We start from the raw sequence: 17,771 nt of genomic DNA, 5'->3' as shown, positions 1-17,771 counted from the left end.
TCCAACATATTGTTCAAAAAACAAAGATCAGCATCTAATTAGTCCCCACCATGGAAATAAGCCTAAGGTCAAGGTCTGCTTAATAGAACCAGTAATATACCGACAAATACATCTTAAGGAATCTTACATAAGCCAAGGTCATCGTTTAAAATATGGAAGGTCATCATTTTATGTTAATTGTCATATCTAACCATATTTTAGCTCACCTGGTCCAAAGGACTTTGTATGCAGCCATATGTTAACAAAATCTTTGATTTGAAAATGGAATTTATTTGACAGTTACTTAGAGTTATGGTCCTTTGTATAATATTAGCTCACCTGGTCCGAAGAACCAAGGTGAGTTTATGCCATACTGAGGCGACAGTCCAGCATCTGTCAACACAATTGACTTATTCTGCATATCCACTGATCGGATTTTAACTAGGTGCCTGGGATTCAAATTTATACAAATGATGGCACGGACTTCCTAGCGGCCCGAGGAGCGGGGCAAAGGAGAGCAATTTGGCTACATTGTTATTAAAAGCAGCTTCTTATATTTTTGAAACCGATGAGATTCCCACTTCCAAACCATATACATGTATAAGCATTGCTGGGCTTGAACAGATAAACACGTTCATGTTGTAAAAATAGGCCCTTGGGAAAAAAATGGGAAAAACCTTCATCTGTAGGAATTTGGTCTACCTGTGATCTGAAGCATCTCTATATCCTCAGCTGATCCTTATCGCAAGGTTTGCTGGGTTTATCACTCCGTGAACAGCCAGTGTTTCCTTGTAGTAGTTGGTGACCAACTCACTGAACAACATACAGGATATGTTACATGCATTCCAGAGCAATAAGTGTAAAGCGTCTTGCCCAAACTGACATCTATGACAGCAGACTGGCCCGATTCTCCCGGTAAGGAGTGTCAAACCACACTCTGTGGATCCTCACCCCCAAGATCACGTGGCCGGCACGTTAACCAACTGAAAACTGTGCTGTTGTGCACCTGAGGTTACATAGTCGGCGCTCTAACAGACTGAGCAATTGTGACCGCCTCGCCCCGAGGTAACGTGGCCAGTGCTCTGAGCTATTGCTGCCCTCCTGTCTGAAGTTACATGGCCAAAGCTGTGAGTTTTTACAGACCCCTCCACAGAGGTTACGTGGCCGACGCTCTTGGGTTATTGCAGACCCCTCACCTGAGGTTACGTGGCCGTTGCTCTGAAAGAGTTATTGCAGGCCCCTCACCTGAGGTTACATGGCCGACGCTCTTGAGTTTGAGTTATTGCAGACCCCTCCACTGAGGTTACATGGCCGACGCTCTCGAGTTATTGCGGACCCCTCCACTGAGGTTACGTGGCCGACGCTCTGACAGAGTTATTGCAGACCCCTCACCCGAGGTTACGTGGCCGACGCTCTGACAGAGTTATTGCAGACCCATCCACTGAGGTTACGTGGCCGACGCTCTTGAGTTATTGCAGACCCCTCCACTGAGGTTACATGGCCGACGCTCTTGAGTTATTGCAGACCCCTCACCTGAGGTTACGTGGCAGACGCTCTGACAGAGTTATTGCAGACCCCTCCACTGAGGTTACGTGGCCGATGCTCTGACAGAGTTATTGCAGACCCCTCCACTGAGGTTACGTGGCCGATGCTCTGACAGAGTTATTGCAGACCCCTCACCTGAGGTTACGTGGCAGACGCTCTGACAGAGTTATTGCAGACCCATCCACTGAGGTTACGTGGCCGACGCTCTTGAGTTATTGCAGACCCCTCCACTGAGGTTACGTGGCCGACGCTCTTGAGTTATTGCAGACCCCTCACCTGAGGTTACGTGGCAGACGCTCTGACAAAGTTATTGCAGACCCCTCACCTGAGGTTACGTGGCAGACACTCTGACAGAGTTATTGCAGACCCCTCCACTGAGGTTACGTGGCCGACGCTCTTGAGTTATTGCAGACCCCTCCACTGAGGTTACGTGGCCGATGCTCTGACAGAGTTATTGCAGACCCCTCACCTGAGGTTACGTGGCAGACGCTCTGACAGAGTTATTGCAGACCGATCCACTGAGGTTACGTGGCCGACGCTCTTGAGTTATTGCAGACCCCTCCACTGAGGTTACATGGCCGACGCTCTCGAGTTATTGCAGACCCCTCCACTGAGGTTACGTGGCCGACGCTCTTGAGTTATTGCAGACCCCTCCACTGAGGTTACGTGGCCGATGCTCTGACAGAGTTATTGCAGACCCCTCACCTGAGGTTACGTGGCAGACGCTCTGACAGAGTTATTGCAGACCCATCCACTGAGGTTACATGGCCGGCGCTCTGAATGACCTATTGCAGCCGATCAAGAGGCTACTCAATATACTCAAATACCATAAACAAATTTGGTCATGATAATACAGTTTATTCATGATGGAATAAAAATGGAAATTATGTCGTTACTGAGAGAATGTGAAAATGATGCGTACAAAATGTTCTACACATGTTTTAATCGAGAGCAAATAAAAATAGGCAGCAACATAACAACCACTGAACCACAAACATAATGGCACCTCCTCTTTGTCCAGTATTGAAGCCTATTTTCCATTTGGTTTCACCATCAAACATTACTCCTTTTGACTTCAAGTTCAGATGCACTCTTGCTAAAAGTCAGCGGGCTCTTAGAACCAATGGGAAAAAAGGTCTCCTAATTTTGTTCTAGTCACATGATATTTGGTTCCAAGACAACCTTGTTTCCATGGCAACTATGTCCATGAACGACCTTGGCTGGCAATGTGGGAGTGTTGAAGTAAATAAAATACATGGATGGTATAATCTGTTATTCCAAGTCGGGAAGATCTGAAAAACAAACAATAAATTACATGAAGACAATATTTTAAATGAAAAACTAAAAATATTCTCAAGCTGTTATTGACAACTACAGACAGAAGCTAATATGATCTAATGATCAGATTTGAAGGCTTTTTCAAGGAATTGTCACATAACATTGGTTAATTCTAATGCCTGAAATTAACTAATTTATCTGATCCAATATTGGGTTGAGCTGTATGTTAATTTATCTGATCCAATATTGGGTTGATTATAAACCTCTTGACCTGTATGATACAGCTCATTCTGTATCTAGAGGGTCCTAAGATATAAACCGTGACTTAAAGTCAAAGTATGGGTAGACTTGCAGGACATTCAAATTACATTTGTAAGCATTTTAACTCCAGTAGACTTGACTGGGCTTATTACCGGACATGGGCTTACAACTTGACAAAAATAATTAAAGCTGAATGGATTACTACAGGTAATACATACTATCATCATCACTGTCCTCACTCAGGCTCTCCTCCTCTTTGCCGTCCTGTAAAACAAACACTTCATTATAAGAACCCTGTGAATTGCTATCTACCCGTACTTCTATACTGGGTAAACCACTCCATATAATTCTATTTGCACTTGTTGGAGGGTTTCCATACAAATCTATAATCTGTTCATATATTTACACTTGTTTTACTGATTTTGAGATTAACCCTTTAAGCCCTGATGATGCATTAATGCATCACCGGGCCGGGGCCGAATGATGCATTAATGCATCACCGTGCCGGGGCCGAATGATGCATTAATGCATCACGGAAGTAGATTTTTTTCTGCATTTTTTTGAAGTGATGATACAGCGATTTAAATAATCATGACTGATTCTTACTTGAATGAGATAATGTTTGGCAATAAATAATGAAATTAACAATACGTAACACAACTTTAGATGTCTAAATTTACGTATAACGTCCAACTTGTTTTAAACTTCTGCTCTCGAGAACTTCCGGTCGGACGGGAGCGAGTAAACAACTGATTCCCGAAAAAATATATAACGAATCTAGTTTTTTGTCCTGTGTAATAAAGCTGGGAATGTTCAGGACAGTTTGCAATATGTATTTAAATTGACGTTTTGTACAAATGGTTCACATATTCGTGAATTAAAAACACAGAAACAACGATACGTTTGATTAATTGAATGAACCACTGGTGCATCACGTAAGCGGCGCGGCAGTGTCTGCCAACTCGCTAGCTTTTATGATCAAATCTCCACCATCTATCAAAGACATCGTTCCAAAACTACTTGCATGGTTTTATATGTATGTTTCATTGTATTTCTGTTGATACTTTATCGGGAAAACGAGCTAATAATTCGGATTTTTAACACAAACAGAAGACCGAGTATTCTAATTTTAGTAACACAGATCATGATCACATGACCATATCTTATCCAAGATGGCTCTATAAACACACACATGTGAGTACGTCGATTGATACGAATTCACGATTTGGTTTATATTTAATTGCGTGATTTTTTAAAAGATTTTGAACTTGTAATTCATATAGTTTTTTACATTCTCGTTACAATCATGGAAACGTATTATATCTACCAATAAAGTAGCGATCTTTGTTGTCATGTAGTTATTTTGCGTGCTGTCAAAATCTGACAAATGTCTACGGCTTCGATTATTTTGAGAGAAGGCGACGACATATTTTTACATCAAGGGGAAACACAAGGTCTTTGACTTAAGACAAGGAGTCAGTGGATTATCTGGCATTGTTTTTAGATCAGGTATTAATTGATACACTGATAGAGGAGATCGGAATTATATGCTCAACACTGCAAATTCGAAATTGACACAAGTGACAAATCCGGAATAAAACAAAATTGCAAGCAACCTCGGAAGGGCCGCATTGAAAGGCTGTTAGTGTTGTTAAATGAAAGCTTTCCTGTGTCTTTGTATGGCATTGAGTGTGGTCATGAACCAGGCTGTCAGTAAAACTTTATGGTAATGAATTGACTACTTCATCAGATACAATATTATCAGCTGATTATGATATAGGTCTCTGCTACATGTACTTGAAATTTTTTAATACCCATTTTTTATTACATTCATACTGAGTTGTACTCATTGTGAATACATGTATCTCAAACTTCATACAACATCCATAAAGGTGCATATGTAATGCTGTCCCAATCACAATTATAGTGCAAAGATAAAATTTATTAACACTCAAAATGTATCCACTCATAACAAATAAATCCCTATATTATAATGACATTTTCTGGTGTGTTCATAATAAATTAACTGGAGGAAGATGCCATCATGCAGAAGGAACTCTAGCCAGTGTTGTGAAGAAATGTTTACAGGGGACTGGTATTCAGGGTCACGGCTGGGGACATGTATACCAGGATGACTCTTATATTTAACATCACTTTGAATGAGAACACCTATGACTGTTGTACAGTAATTATATATATATAAGGTCTATAGTAATCAAGGTCCAACTGCCATGATCTACCACGGGATATCATGCAGAAAAGACCAGATGATATTGTACAAAAAAGGCCTACTGGTATCTGTTGTATGGAAAGACAAAAAAATGTGTCACTGCACTCTCTACTTTTCATATCAAACCTGCCACAGAGGTATAAACAGACTCACAGATTATTAAACAAGAAGATGACAAGTTTGCCAGGGAAATATATCTTGCCCAGAACTAATAACAGACTACATTTCCCATATTGGTGGTGTAAACAAGGCAGATCAAAACCTGCAGTATTTAATTAATCATAAAAGCTGAACTCTTATCAGGTGTTCCTTCAATGTACCAACAACCTTCCTGGACAGGGCAAGCAATAGTTGTCATTCCTGCAGTTTACATAAAGCATCATATGGGGACTGGTTGATAAATTCACCTCAAGAAAGGATTGTCTGACCCTACCTGGGACAAGTTTGCATCTCGGTCATGGTATCATGTTTGTTACATGTGTTGCACAAAGAGACAGCAGGATAAATCAGTCAATCTTTTTGCTGAACATTTCATTTTTCTGGCAGAATTAATTTGCTTGAACTACTAAGTTGCAAGCAATGAATATCATTTACAGTGTACCTCATTATGAAAATTAAAAAATAATGAAAACAAGAAAAACAAATTAAAAGAAAGGAAGAAAAATTGAAGAAAAAAAAACCAAAAGAAAAAAAGCCTTACGAAAATGCGTTTTTGTAATATTGCATCAAAATATAAAAAAAAAAATCATGTATTTGAAAACACAACTTGTTAAAAAAAAAATTGGAAAAAAAACACAAAAATAAACAAAGAAAAAGGCTGCCCTTTCATGCTTGCAAGTGACTACCCACCCTTGATGCACGCGTTTAACACTTAATTCACTGTGTTGTTCATTGTATTGTTTTCATTTTCTTTTCCCCTCGTTTATATTAAATGTTAGAAGAGCTCATTCAAACTGTATTTTGCTTCCTAAGTTTTCGTTGCGGTGAGAGTTATCCTTCTTGATGTTGGAACCGCGTCGTCAAAATGGCGGCTAACAACCAAAATCGAGAATTTGCTGTTGGTACTGCATGCTACCGCTGACTGTACAGAGCGGTTTCCAAAAACAATATCCACTAGTTAGATTTGTAAATCTCGTTTTTAAAAGTATAATATGATACTTGTTTCCATGACGAATGTACGTTTTGATCGCGCTGCAAAACGAAAGTACACATTCCCAAATTTGGAATCGTGTTCTCCGCTAGAATTATACGCAAGGTAGGCAAGTCACAAGCCAATTTGTTGTTTTCGACTGTATTTTTCACGCGTATTAAATCTATAAGATATTCTCGATAATCCTGTTTACTTATGTGCGTCTGTATCATCAATTCTGCAATGCATTTCTCTCAAAAACGTGCTTTTAAAAATAAATGTCAAATTGAACGTCAATAATCGTAAATTAATTCAGGCCAGGAAAAGCCACGTGCATATTTTCTTAGGGCCACAATACCCATCATGCAATTTATTCAGTGACGAAAGTGTTAATTGAGCTATTCCAGTTTTTAAATTTATTTTACAGGTGGACTCTAGAAAAAAGAAATTCTAGATTTTGAGTTTTTTAACAAAGCTATTCCAGTTTCTGAAATATATATTTTATAGGACATAAATTTAGAATCACGACCTGATGAATCATCTACTTACCATGCCCTCCATGCCACCCATACCACCCATTCCTCCCATTCCTCCCATTCCTCCCATATTTTGCATCATCTGTAACAAAAAAAAAGAAATTATATCCAATCAGATCAAAGACAGAATACATCAACAATTATTCAAAAGATATTTGTATATAAACGAGAGATATTTTGGGACCGAGAAATTTTAATCCTGTTTTAATGCTTTTCCTTAGGAGTACTCACTTACCTTAATACTCTTCAACCTTCAATTAGGGCTGTTCTAGAAAAAACATATGGGATGTGGGGGAAGGCACTTTAATAAATCATATGAGGTGAGATGGGTTCAAATTAAAATCACATCTATGGGTTGGTGGGGTTTGAAATAATTTGATTCTGTTGTTGGGTGTATTTGATGTATTTGTACCAATTTTTACATTAAAATTGCTTCTATACCAGGGTACTGTTAAAAAAAAGTGGATATGGTGGGGGTCATCAAAATTTTAAATCATTTCTATAGGTGGGTCCCCTAATTTCAAAGTGCCTTCCCCCCGTCCCATATATGTTTCCCTTAAATCAAAATGCTCCAGTTTAATAGATACTACTAAGACATCTCATCATAGTAAGAACAATGTTTTCAAGACAGTTAAACTGCACATGTTGAGTTAGGTTTTTTCAGAAATAGTCAACTTTTACCTCAAACTGTTTGGTGGAATAACTTTTAAGTTACTTAAAGCTTCTGTTAAACTGCACCATAGTAGGGATTGATAGACTTGTAAACTAGCTATTACCGTATTTGCTATTAATATGTCTCTTAAAGTCACCATGAAAATGTAGGTAGAGCAAAACGAGACACACAATGAATACCTCAAAAGACAAAATGATAATCTGATGATATCTAATATCCTTGTAAGGCTAAATAGAATCAATTACTTGGTTCTCAGGTCATTTTTTCTCAAAAGAGATGAGGGAGGTTAGTTTTTCTTGTGATTTTATTGGTGAAAAAACTGATGATGGCGGTGAAAAAACTGATGAGGGCATATATCTTTTATTTCTCAAACCAATCATTATCATTTTTAAAATGTGGAAAACGATGATTTATCATAGTTCTTTGTCTTTGTTTCACATTAATGAACATGTGCTCCAATTTCATGGTTAAAGATAACGGATATTACAGGAGAAGGTTTGTTGGTGATGGTTTTTTTCCCAAACATTCTTTTTCCAAAGAATAATCATGAAGATTTGTTTAATCAACAGTAAAAATAAATAGGTAAGGGGCTTCTTTTTACTAAAAGCAGACAAGGGAGGGCCTGAGAACCAAACAATTTTTGTTTTGCCAAATCTAACCTGGTTTAAGTCCATTGGTACATCTTCTTCATAGTCTGAATCGTCTTCATCCTTCCACTTGGCAAAGTCAGTCTTTAACCAGTGGACCTGTATTACAAAAAGGTAAAATTAATCTCAATTTGTTTGGTGGAAATACTAAATATGATTTTCAGTCTATAAATACATTTAAAACTGAATTACAGTACTAATTGAATTACTTCTGCATTAAATTAAGGTTTTATGCCTTTAATTTGTATAAGTATTGCAAACATTTTCTGAAATGTAATGCTAAAGAATTTCTTTTATTATTAGTAAATACATCCCCTCCAACTTTTGGTAAATCTTTTTGATTTGTAAGTAGGGCTTATTGCAGTAAAATACACTACACATTTACTTGTATTGATATACTTTAGACTAAAAAGGCAATTCACCATTTAATCAATTTATAAACAGAAAAGGATGACTGATGAGTTCTTCTCCAATTCATCTCGTAATACGATTAGCTTCAAAGGTTTACGATTCAAAAATCCTCTTGTCTATCATCGATTAGATTTAATATCTTACCTTTTTTTTCTCTTTTAATAATCGTGGCCAGAATTCTCCATCGTCTTTCTTTTTTATTACACATGGCACGTTTCTTGGTAAAACTTGGTACTTGGAATCCTAGAAATATATTAAATTTGCATTTCAAGTTTTGCAATCAATTTCACCTCAATGTTATTTCTACATAATCATAAAGTGGACTATAGTTGGAAGTCCAGAGATGACAGTTATGAGTGTTTTTATGAGTTATAGTCATTACAGCTTGAGAATAAGTTTGAAACGTGAAAAGTTAACACATGGCACAAAGGGGATGACGAGAGACAAAGCATGACTATAGGTCATCCCGACCCTTCGGTTCAGATGACCGAACAAGCTTCTGGAAAAGGTTGGGAAAATATCTAATGTTTCAAATGTTGTAGAGGATGTTCATCCTTTTGTAACAACCCAAAACCTTCACAGAATGAGACAGACATAAATCTCTGAATTAAGTTATTTGACTTGAGAGACATGAAATGTTACTGAACTAAATAATCTTAAATTCTACAATATCTCATCATACTTACACTGGGTATAATTTCTGTAAAAAAATCTAGTTTTACTTCATATTGTTTTTTTTCTGGTCCGCCTTTCCCTCTGAAAAATATAGAAAACAATGCAGTCCAAATGTAGAAAAAAAAATCCTCAATGCAGACCAAACTTGACTTATAATCTAAATGATGACTTTAGAGATCTTCAAAAATTTGTAAAGTAAACTCTTTTTTGTCACCTACTTGAAGTGAAAGGAGTTTTCATTAATATCAATTTGTGTGTCTATGCTGTCTTCCAAGTTGATTGTGAGGTAAATTTTGTCTTTCCTCTGGGCCCAAACTACGGCAGCATGGAGGGGGGTGGAACTGTAACATAGAAAACAAAAATACAAAATGGTATTCACGAGAAGTCATAATCACTGTGTGAAGTAACTCGTTACATTTCATAGCTTCTGAATCCCTCTACTTTTTCCCTTTCACCTTAAATCTCCATAAAGTTCTGAATCACTTAAAATCAGCTACTTCAACTCTTATAAAATCTGATGAATAACTCATAAAACTGAAAAAGCCAGCATCGGCTGTGAATGAAGTACTAACAAGGCGGTTCATGTATATGGTTCATGGCCATCAATGACGTCCTTGTAAGCTTCTTTACTTGACTGACAATAAATTTATTTACAGTAACAGTGTTCTTTATATGTAATAGAGCACATGATAAATTGAATATAAATCCCCCCTAGAGATTGAACCCGGTACCTCTGGCTTATTAGTCTTATGCTCATCAACTCATTAGCTAAAGAGAATTTTAAGTTCTCTCTAGCCGAGAGGTATATTGTGGCTAGTATTTACCAGGGTTACATATACTCCTCTCCAGGAAAGAACTGGAGTTTCCAGGGGTTACAGCGATGCTTTTACCAGTAACGTTATGTATAATTCCTGAGTTCCTACAAGGGTGCAAATGTAACAGAGCACATAAATTAAATAAATAAATTTAAATAACTGCCTCCCCACGGGATTGAACCTAGAACCTCTGACTTACTAGTCTTACACTCAAACAGTCGAGCTATGAAGATCTGTATAGTTAAATGGCAGCCAGTATTTACCATGGTTACATATCGAGCTGAAGAGAATATATATATCAGCTATCAGGAATGTAAAAATATTTTTCAAACCAATTGCCCTGGGCAAGTAGAGCCCAAAAATCCACTTGCCCGATCATAATTTTTACTTGCCCCAATATGAGATACAGAAAGGAATATTTTGAATCATATGAGTGTTAACAGAGTTTTTCAATCACAATTTAGAAATACAATCACTCAGTACTTTATTTCTTCAAAAATATTCATCTAAAATTAAAACTTAATAAAAGAAATATTCCGCCTTCATTATTAGTTGCCAAATTGTACTTCCAGCAAACATAAACAAAGATCGTTTTCACATGTTAAAACTTTTTGCTGCTGTCTTATAAGAACATTTAGGCATAGATTGCAGTAAGTAAACTCTTTCCATCACTATTTCATACTTCAGATGCAGTTTCTATTATTTTTATCAGCATAAATGTCCTTAAAATGTCTTTGAACTGAATGTGCCTCGGGCGACCTAGTTTCCTCGGCTTTGGAATTTTCATTTCAAACACGAAACAAGAGATCCCAGAGGGATCTTGGCGCCCACCATTGAATGATCTTCATAGGTTCCATGTCAGATTGATCTTTTCTCTACTTTTCCCTTCATTTTACTAATCTGTGCAAATTGAGACATCCCTCCAGTACTTTTCAAACAAGGGAATCCTAGCTATATAAGAAATTTGAGATTTAACGATAATGGCTGTTTGTTTGTCAGGTTGTTTTCAGGACAGACTGGTCCAAAAATGCAATACCAAGGGGAACCTACTTATGAAATTTGAGAAAGATCCATTCAGTACTTTGAGAAATAGAGATAACAAACTTCAATTGTCAAAATCCAAGATGGCGGTCTGTCCGCCATATTGTTGTCCAATTGATCTCAAAATGCAATAAGCATAACGAGGCACCAAGGGGAACCTCACTATGAAATTTGAGAAAGATCCCTTCAGTACTTTCTCAGAAATAGCGATAACAAACTTCAATTGTCAAAATCCAAGATAGCTGCCTGTTGGCCATGTTGTTTTCCGATTGGTCTCAAAACGCAATATGCATAACTAGGCACCAAGGGAAACTTACATATGAAATTTGAGAAAGATCCATTCAGCACTTTCTCAGAAATAGCGATAACAAACTTCAATTGTCAAAATCCAAGATGGCTGCCTGTCGGCCATGTTGTTTTCTGATTGGTCTCAAAACGCAATATGCATAACTCGGCACCAAGGGAAACCTACATATGAAATTTCAGAAAGATCCATTCAGTACTTTCTCAGAAATAGTGATAACAAACTTAAATTGCCAAAATCTAAGATGGCTGCCTGTCGGCCATGTTGTTTTAAGATTGGTCTAAAACGCAATATGCATAACTAGGCACCAAGGGAAACCTACATATGAAATTTCAGAAAGATCCATTCAGTACATTCTCATAAATAGCGATAACAAACTTCAATTGTCAAAATCCAAGATGGCTGCCTGTCGGCCATGTTGTTTTCGAATTGGTCTCAAAACGCAATATGCATAACTAGGCACCAAGGGGAACCTACATATGAAATTTCAGAAAGATCCATTCAGTACATTCTCATAAATAGCGATAACAAACTTCAATTGTCAAAATCCAAGATGGCTGCCTGTCGGCCATGTTGTTTTCGAATTGGTCTCAAAACGCAATATGCATAACTAGGCACCAAGGGAAACCTACATATGAAATTTCAGAAAGATCCATTCAGTACTTTCTCAGAAATAGTGATAACAAACTTCAATTGTCAAAATCCAAGATGGCTGCCTGTCGGCCATGTTGTTTTCCGATTGGTCTCAAATCGCAATATGCATAACTAGGCACCAAGGGGAACCTACATATGAAATTTGAGAAAGATCCCTTCAGTACTTTCTCAGAAATAGCGATAACAAACTTCAATTGTCAAAATCCAAGATGGCTGCCTGGTGGCTATGTTGTTATCCGATTGGTCTCAAAACGCAATATGCATAACTAGGCACCAAGGGGAACCTTCATATGAAATTTGAGAAAGATCCATTTAGTGCTTTCTCAGAAATAGCGATAACAAACTTCAATTGTCAAAATCCAAGATGGCTGCTGTCGGCCATGTTGTTTTCCTATTGGTCTCAAAACGCAGTATGCATAACTAGGCACCAAGGGGAACCTACATATGAAATTTGAGAAAGATCCCTTCAGTACTTTCTCAGAAATAGCGATAACAAACTTCAATTGTCAAAATCCAAGATGGCTGCCTGTCGGCCATGTTGTTATCCGATTGGTCTCAAAACGCAATATGCATAACCAGGCACCAAGGGGAACCTTCATATGAAATTTGAGAAAGATCCCTTCAGTACTTTCTCAGAAATAGCGATAACAAACTTCAATTGTCAAAATCCAAGATGGCTGCCTGTCGGCCATGTTGTTGTCCAATTGGTCTCAAAACGCAATATGCAGAACTAGGCACCAAGGGGAACCTACATATGAAATTTGAGAAAGATCCCTTCAGTACTTTCTCAGAAATAGCGATAACAAACTTCAATTGTCAAAATCCAAGATGGCTGCCTGTCGGCCATGTTGTTTTCCGATTGGTCTCAAAACGAATTGTTTACGGACGGAGGGACGGACGGACGGACGGAGGGACGGACGGACGGACGGACGGACGGACGGACGACGGACCACGGACGCAGGGCGATTTGAATAGCCCACCATCTGATGATGGTGGGCTAAAAACAGTAGTTTCAATAGCTAATTGTTAAGTTTATAATATATTTCAATATACCCAATTCGACTACAATAATTCTTCTGAATCACATATAACACGGGATTCTGGAAATCCAACATGAAAGTTAAGATAGAGACAATATTTTTTTCACTTGCCCAGTGCAAGTACACCAACATTTTTCACTTGCCCGAACTCAAAAACTACTTGTCCCGGACGTCGGGCAAGTGGATTTTTACACCCCTGGTTATGTTTATAATTTTCTTGGATAAAAAACACATGTAAATTGATGATTCTGGTATCTATTAGCAATATTCAACCCACAAACCTGCCCATTGCGTCATTTCTCGGACAATAAATGGTAAAATCCAAAATAAGCAAGACACACAGAGATATCAGTTCAAACATACCGCCATCTTTGATACAAATGTAAAGGTCAATTTCCTTATAAGGAAATAAAAATAAATTGATGCTAATGAGATTTCCCGCGAGATTTTAACAGATAAATAGATTGGGAGTTATACACCTCGGTGAGCAAGGTCAAACATTCTGAAATTGAATAATTACACCAAGTGAGATGCACTTTCTTACAACCCTTACCAAAACAAGAGGCCCATGGGCCTTAACGGTCACCTGAGATTTGAAATATTTCAGTTAATTTAATTTACCCTTTTTGGCCCCGCCCATCAGCCCTCAGGGGTCAGTCAGGGCCAACATATGCATATTATCAAACTTTCATCCCATGCTGAAAATGTTAACCAAGTTAGAATGAATTCCAATAGAAATCAAACAAATCAGTCAAAAATGTAATTTCCCTATATAAACTATAGTCAAATTTAACCCCTCCCCAGGGGAAAACTTATGACCCCCGGGTCATTAAATTAATAAATTTTAGTAGAGCACCTTAAGACCCTTCCAACTATGAAGAGTATTTGAGTCTACCTTATTTCGGTCTTGAGAAGAAGATTTTTGAAATTTCAGCCAATTTGACCATTTTTAGCCCCGCCCATCAGCCCCTGGGGGTCAGTCAGGGCAAACATGTGCATGCCATCAAACTGTCATCCCATGCTGACAATGTTTACCAAATTAGAATGAATTCCAATAGAAAGAAAACAAATAAAAGTCAAAAATGTGATTTCCCTATATAAACTATAGTAAAGTTTACCCCCTCCCCAGGGGCAAACTTGAGACCCCAGGGTCATGAAATTCACAATTTTAGTAAAGCATCTTAAGACCCTTCCAACTTTAAAGAGTATTTGATTCCAACTTATTTCGGTCTTGAGAAGAAGATTTTTGAAATTTCAGTCAATTTGGCCCTTTCTAGCCCCGCCCATCAGCCCCTGGGGGTCAGTCAGGGCCAACATGTGCATGCCATCAAACGGTCATCCCATGCTGACAATGTTAACCATATTAGAATGAATTCCAATAGAAATCAAACAAATAAAAGTCAAAAATGTTATTTCCCTATATAAACTATAGTAAAGTTTACCCCCTCCCCAGGGGCAAACTTGAGACCCCGGGGTCATGAAATTCACAATTTTGGTAAAGCACCTTCAGACCCTGGCATCTATGGAGTGTATTTGATTCCATATTATCCGAGAGTAGAGAAGAAGATTTTTGAAATTTCAGTCAATTTGGCCCTTTTTAGCCCCGCCCATCAGCCCCTGGGGGTCAGTCAGGGCCAACATGTACATTCCATCAAACTGTCATCCCATGCTGATAATGTTAACCAAATTAGAATGAATTCCAATAGAAATAAAACAAATTAAAGTCAAAAATGTGATTTCCCTATATAAACTATAGTAAAGTTTACCCCCTCCCCTGGGGCAAACTTGAGACCCCTGGGTCATGAAATTTACAATTTTGGTAAAGCACCTTAAGACCCTCCCATCTATGAAGAGTGTTTGATTCCACCATATCTGTGAGTAAAGAAGAAGATTTTTGAAGTTTTAGTCAATTTGACCCTTTTTAGCCCCGCCCCTCAGGCCCCTGGGGGGTGGGGACCATATCATTTACAATTTTGGTTGACCTTTAGCCATAAAAGCTTCCTGCCAAATTTCATTGAATTTGGTTTAGGGGTTTTGGAGAAGAAGTCGAAAATGTAAATTGTTTACGGACGCACGACGGACGACGGACGACGCACGACGACGGACAAAAGGGGATTAGAATAGGTCACTTGAGACTTTGTCTCATTAGAAATGTTTAACTATACTAAATATTACTCCAAAGTTACATGGCCTCCGCTATTTGTAGCATTTTCAAGGTTCATTTTTTTTGCAACAGTATCGTCAATGGTAGGGAATCGTAGCTCTGACGACAACCATCTGTCAGAAATTGTCCGTCCGTTGTCCAGAGATATATGTTATCGCAGCTAGATAAAAACTTCTGATACTGTAAACAAACGTCAGTAGCTCGTCTTTTTTCTATAGGTAATATAACATAATCTTTCATTTATATTTAATCATTTTGACCCTCTTGATATTGTACTCTGTAATGCCATATTATTTTTAATATCTAATCTCAAGTGATCATAGCAATTAATATGAAATCTGTAAAATGAAACAGAAAGTTCTTAAGGATGTACATGTATGTTTCACTTATTTTTTAGTTAAATTATCTGTCTTATAAATTGAATAATCAAAAGAATTTAAAATCAAATGCTTAAATGTTCCAATTTTGACTTTAATCTAGCCAATTTCACAGAAACAACATCAGATAATCTCCCTGTGGTCTTCATCATGCAATATACAATTACAAAATAACATCCGCGATTTTTGGGTTTTCACAGTCCAAACAATTTTAAACCAACAATCCAGACTGGGTAATTAGGTTCACATACCGGGCATTATCTTTTTATTTTAAGAATGAATGGGTTTTGACTCGTTTTGTTTAGACATGTTAAAAGATGGTCAAATCATAATGGACAAGCAACATTAACGTGGTATTTTTATAGTTAAAAAAAACATTTTCATCTGTCAACGCGAGTAGACATATTACAACTGCGACCGGCAAAGCACGTGCAACATTATACGGTCTGAAACATGTTTTCCAGAACATTCGCCGAAACAAACCGAAACTAACATCTCGTATGAAAATGCAGATGTTTTTAAATTGCAGAATATGAATTGTCGCTGCAATGGCGACTCTGCAAACATAATTTACATTGACAATAATGATTAATTGATTCAGTAAGTTAATATTTAAAACACCGTATCCAGCATACGCACCTCGTGTCAGCCATTTTGTTGGATTTTGACGCCATGTGAGCCGGAAGTGCTTGTTTATAGTTAACGAAATAGTTCTTAATATCAAACGAAACGAAACTAATCATTACCACGCAGTAAAAGAAAAAGTCGGTACATATCAGAACAAATCAACATTAGCTCTAATGAGCTATTAAAACCGACTCCAACAGTAAAAGACATGCACGGATACAAAATAAAGAAAGATAAAAAAAAAATGAATGAATAAAACATAAAAAACATACATGTGTATATACCTGATAATGAGCTTTATGGCTTAAATTTGTAAAAAAAAAAAAAAAAAAAAAAGTTTTGGACAAATAAATGAAGTTGTTGTACTTTGCGCGGATAAAAACCCAAAACCTTATTCATATATGACTATACAGAATCAGGTTACGGTCTCACCAATGTCCTTTACCTAGAATATTTTCCATTGGAAAGCATGATTACAGAATTAAAGAAAGGCTCCTCCCTAAGATCTCCACATCCATTCTGTAATGTATTTCTATGGACATTTTTTTAGTTATTGAATTATCTTGGAATAAGGAACGTTGATGAAACTGGGGTTTGGTAATGAAAACAATGAAAAAGCAAACATATTATAGCTTTATACTTTGAAAGTTAGTTTGTGTAAAAACAATACTATGAAACGGAATTTCCAGTTTTTCCACATAAAGAAATTGTTTCTCCGATGCAAAAATTAAGAATTAATCACGAGCTTGTCCTCAAAGAACTTCTAAAATTAAAAGTTGATAACTGATCGAAAATCAGGAATGTACGAAAGCATATTAATGTCAATTAGATAAAATATAGTTAATTGATACACGTTACAACGCGAAAAAGCACGTTATTTTGGAAATAAATCTGCTTATTTGCTTTTTAACGCAGAAAAAGACGTAACAACACGAAAAAACACGAAATAACGCAAATCAGACCACGAAATAACGCGAAAAAATCACGAAATAACGCAAATCGAAACACGTAATAGCACAAAAAAAAAATCACGTAATAGTTGGTAATAAACTTTACTTAATTAGGTCTAGCCGTGAAAGAAACTGACAGACATATGCCATAACCATCCCCCTGGGCCTCGGTAGCCGTGATCGGTAATGTGCTGATAGTCGTCAGTGCAGTCATACGTAAGCTTCACACCACTCGGGCTGTGGGTTCGAGCCTAGCTGTGATAACGTAGCTCTGGACGACGGACGGACAATTTCTGACAGATGGTCGTCGTCAGAAGCAGTGAAGACAGGGCATGACTATACGTTCTAGTTCGAGCCGAGCTTACAGCAGGAAGGATGTCCGTCGGGTTTGTTGTTGCCACTGGAAGCACGTTGCCCCCCCCCCCCCCCCCCCCA

General features: G+C 37.6%; 1 protein-coding gene across 1 annotated transcript; it reads right to left on the bottom strand.

Annotated features, from left to right (window-relative positions):
* Nucleotides 1–2,366: 2,366 nt before the first annotated feature.
* Nucleotides 2,367–16,474, bottom strand: LOC117344040 (co-chaperone protein p23-1-like). The gene is made up of 8 exons (XM_033906638.1): nucleotides 16,399–16,474; nucleotides 9,583–9,705; nucleotides 9,376–9,445; nucleotides 8,834–8,932; nucleotides 8,291–8,377; nucleotides 6,972–7,040; nucleotides 3,282–3,327; nucleotides 2,367–2,816 (listed from the first exon to the last, which is right to left on the bottom strand). The coding sequence occupies exons 1-8, from the start codon at nucleotides 16,431–16,433 to the stop codon at nucleotides 2,797–2,799; spliced, it is 549 nt and encodes a 182-aa protein (XP_033762529.1). The 5' UTR covers nucleotides 16,434–16,474; the 3' UTR covers nucleotides 2,367–2,796.
* Nucleotides 16,475–17,771: the final 1,297 nt, after the last annotated feature.

This window comes from Pecten maximus, chromosome 15 (assembly GCF_902652985.1).
Source record: "Pecten maximus chromosome 15, xPecMax1.1, whole genome shotgun sequence".
Taxonomy (NCBI): domain Eukaryota; kingdom Metazoa; phylum Mollusca; class Bivalvia; order Pectinida; family Pectinidae; genus Pecten; species Pecten maximus.
This window is presented reverse-complemented; position numbering and strand designations above follow the sequence as displayed.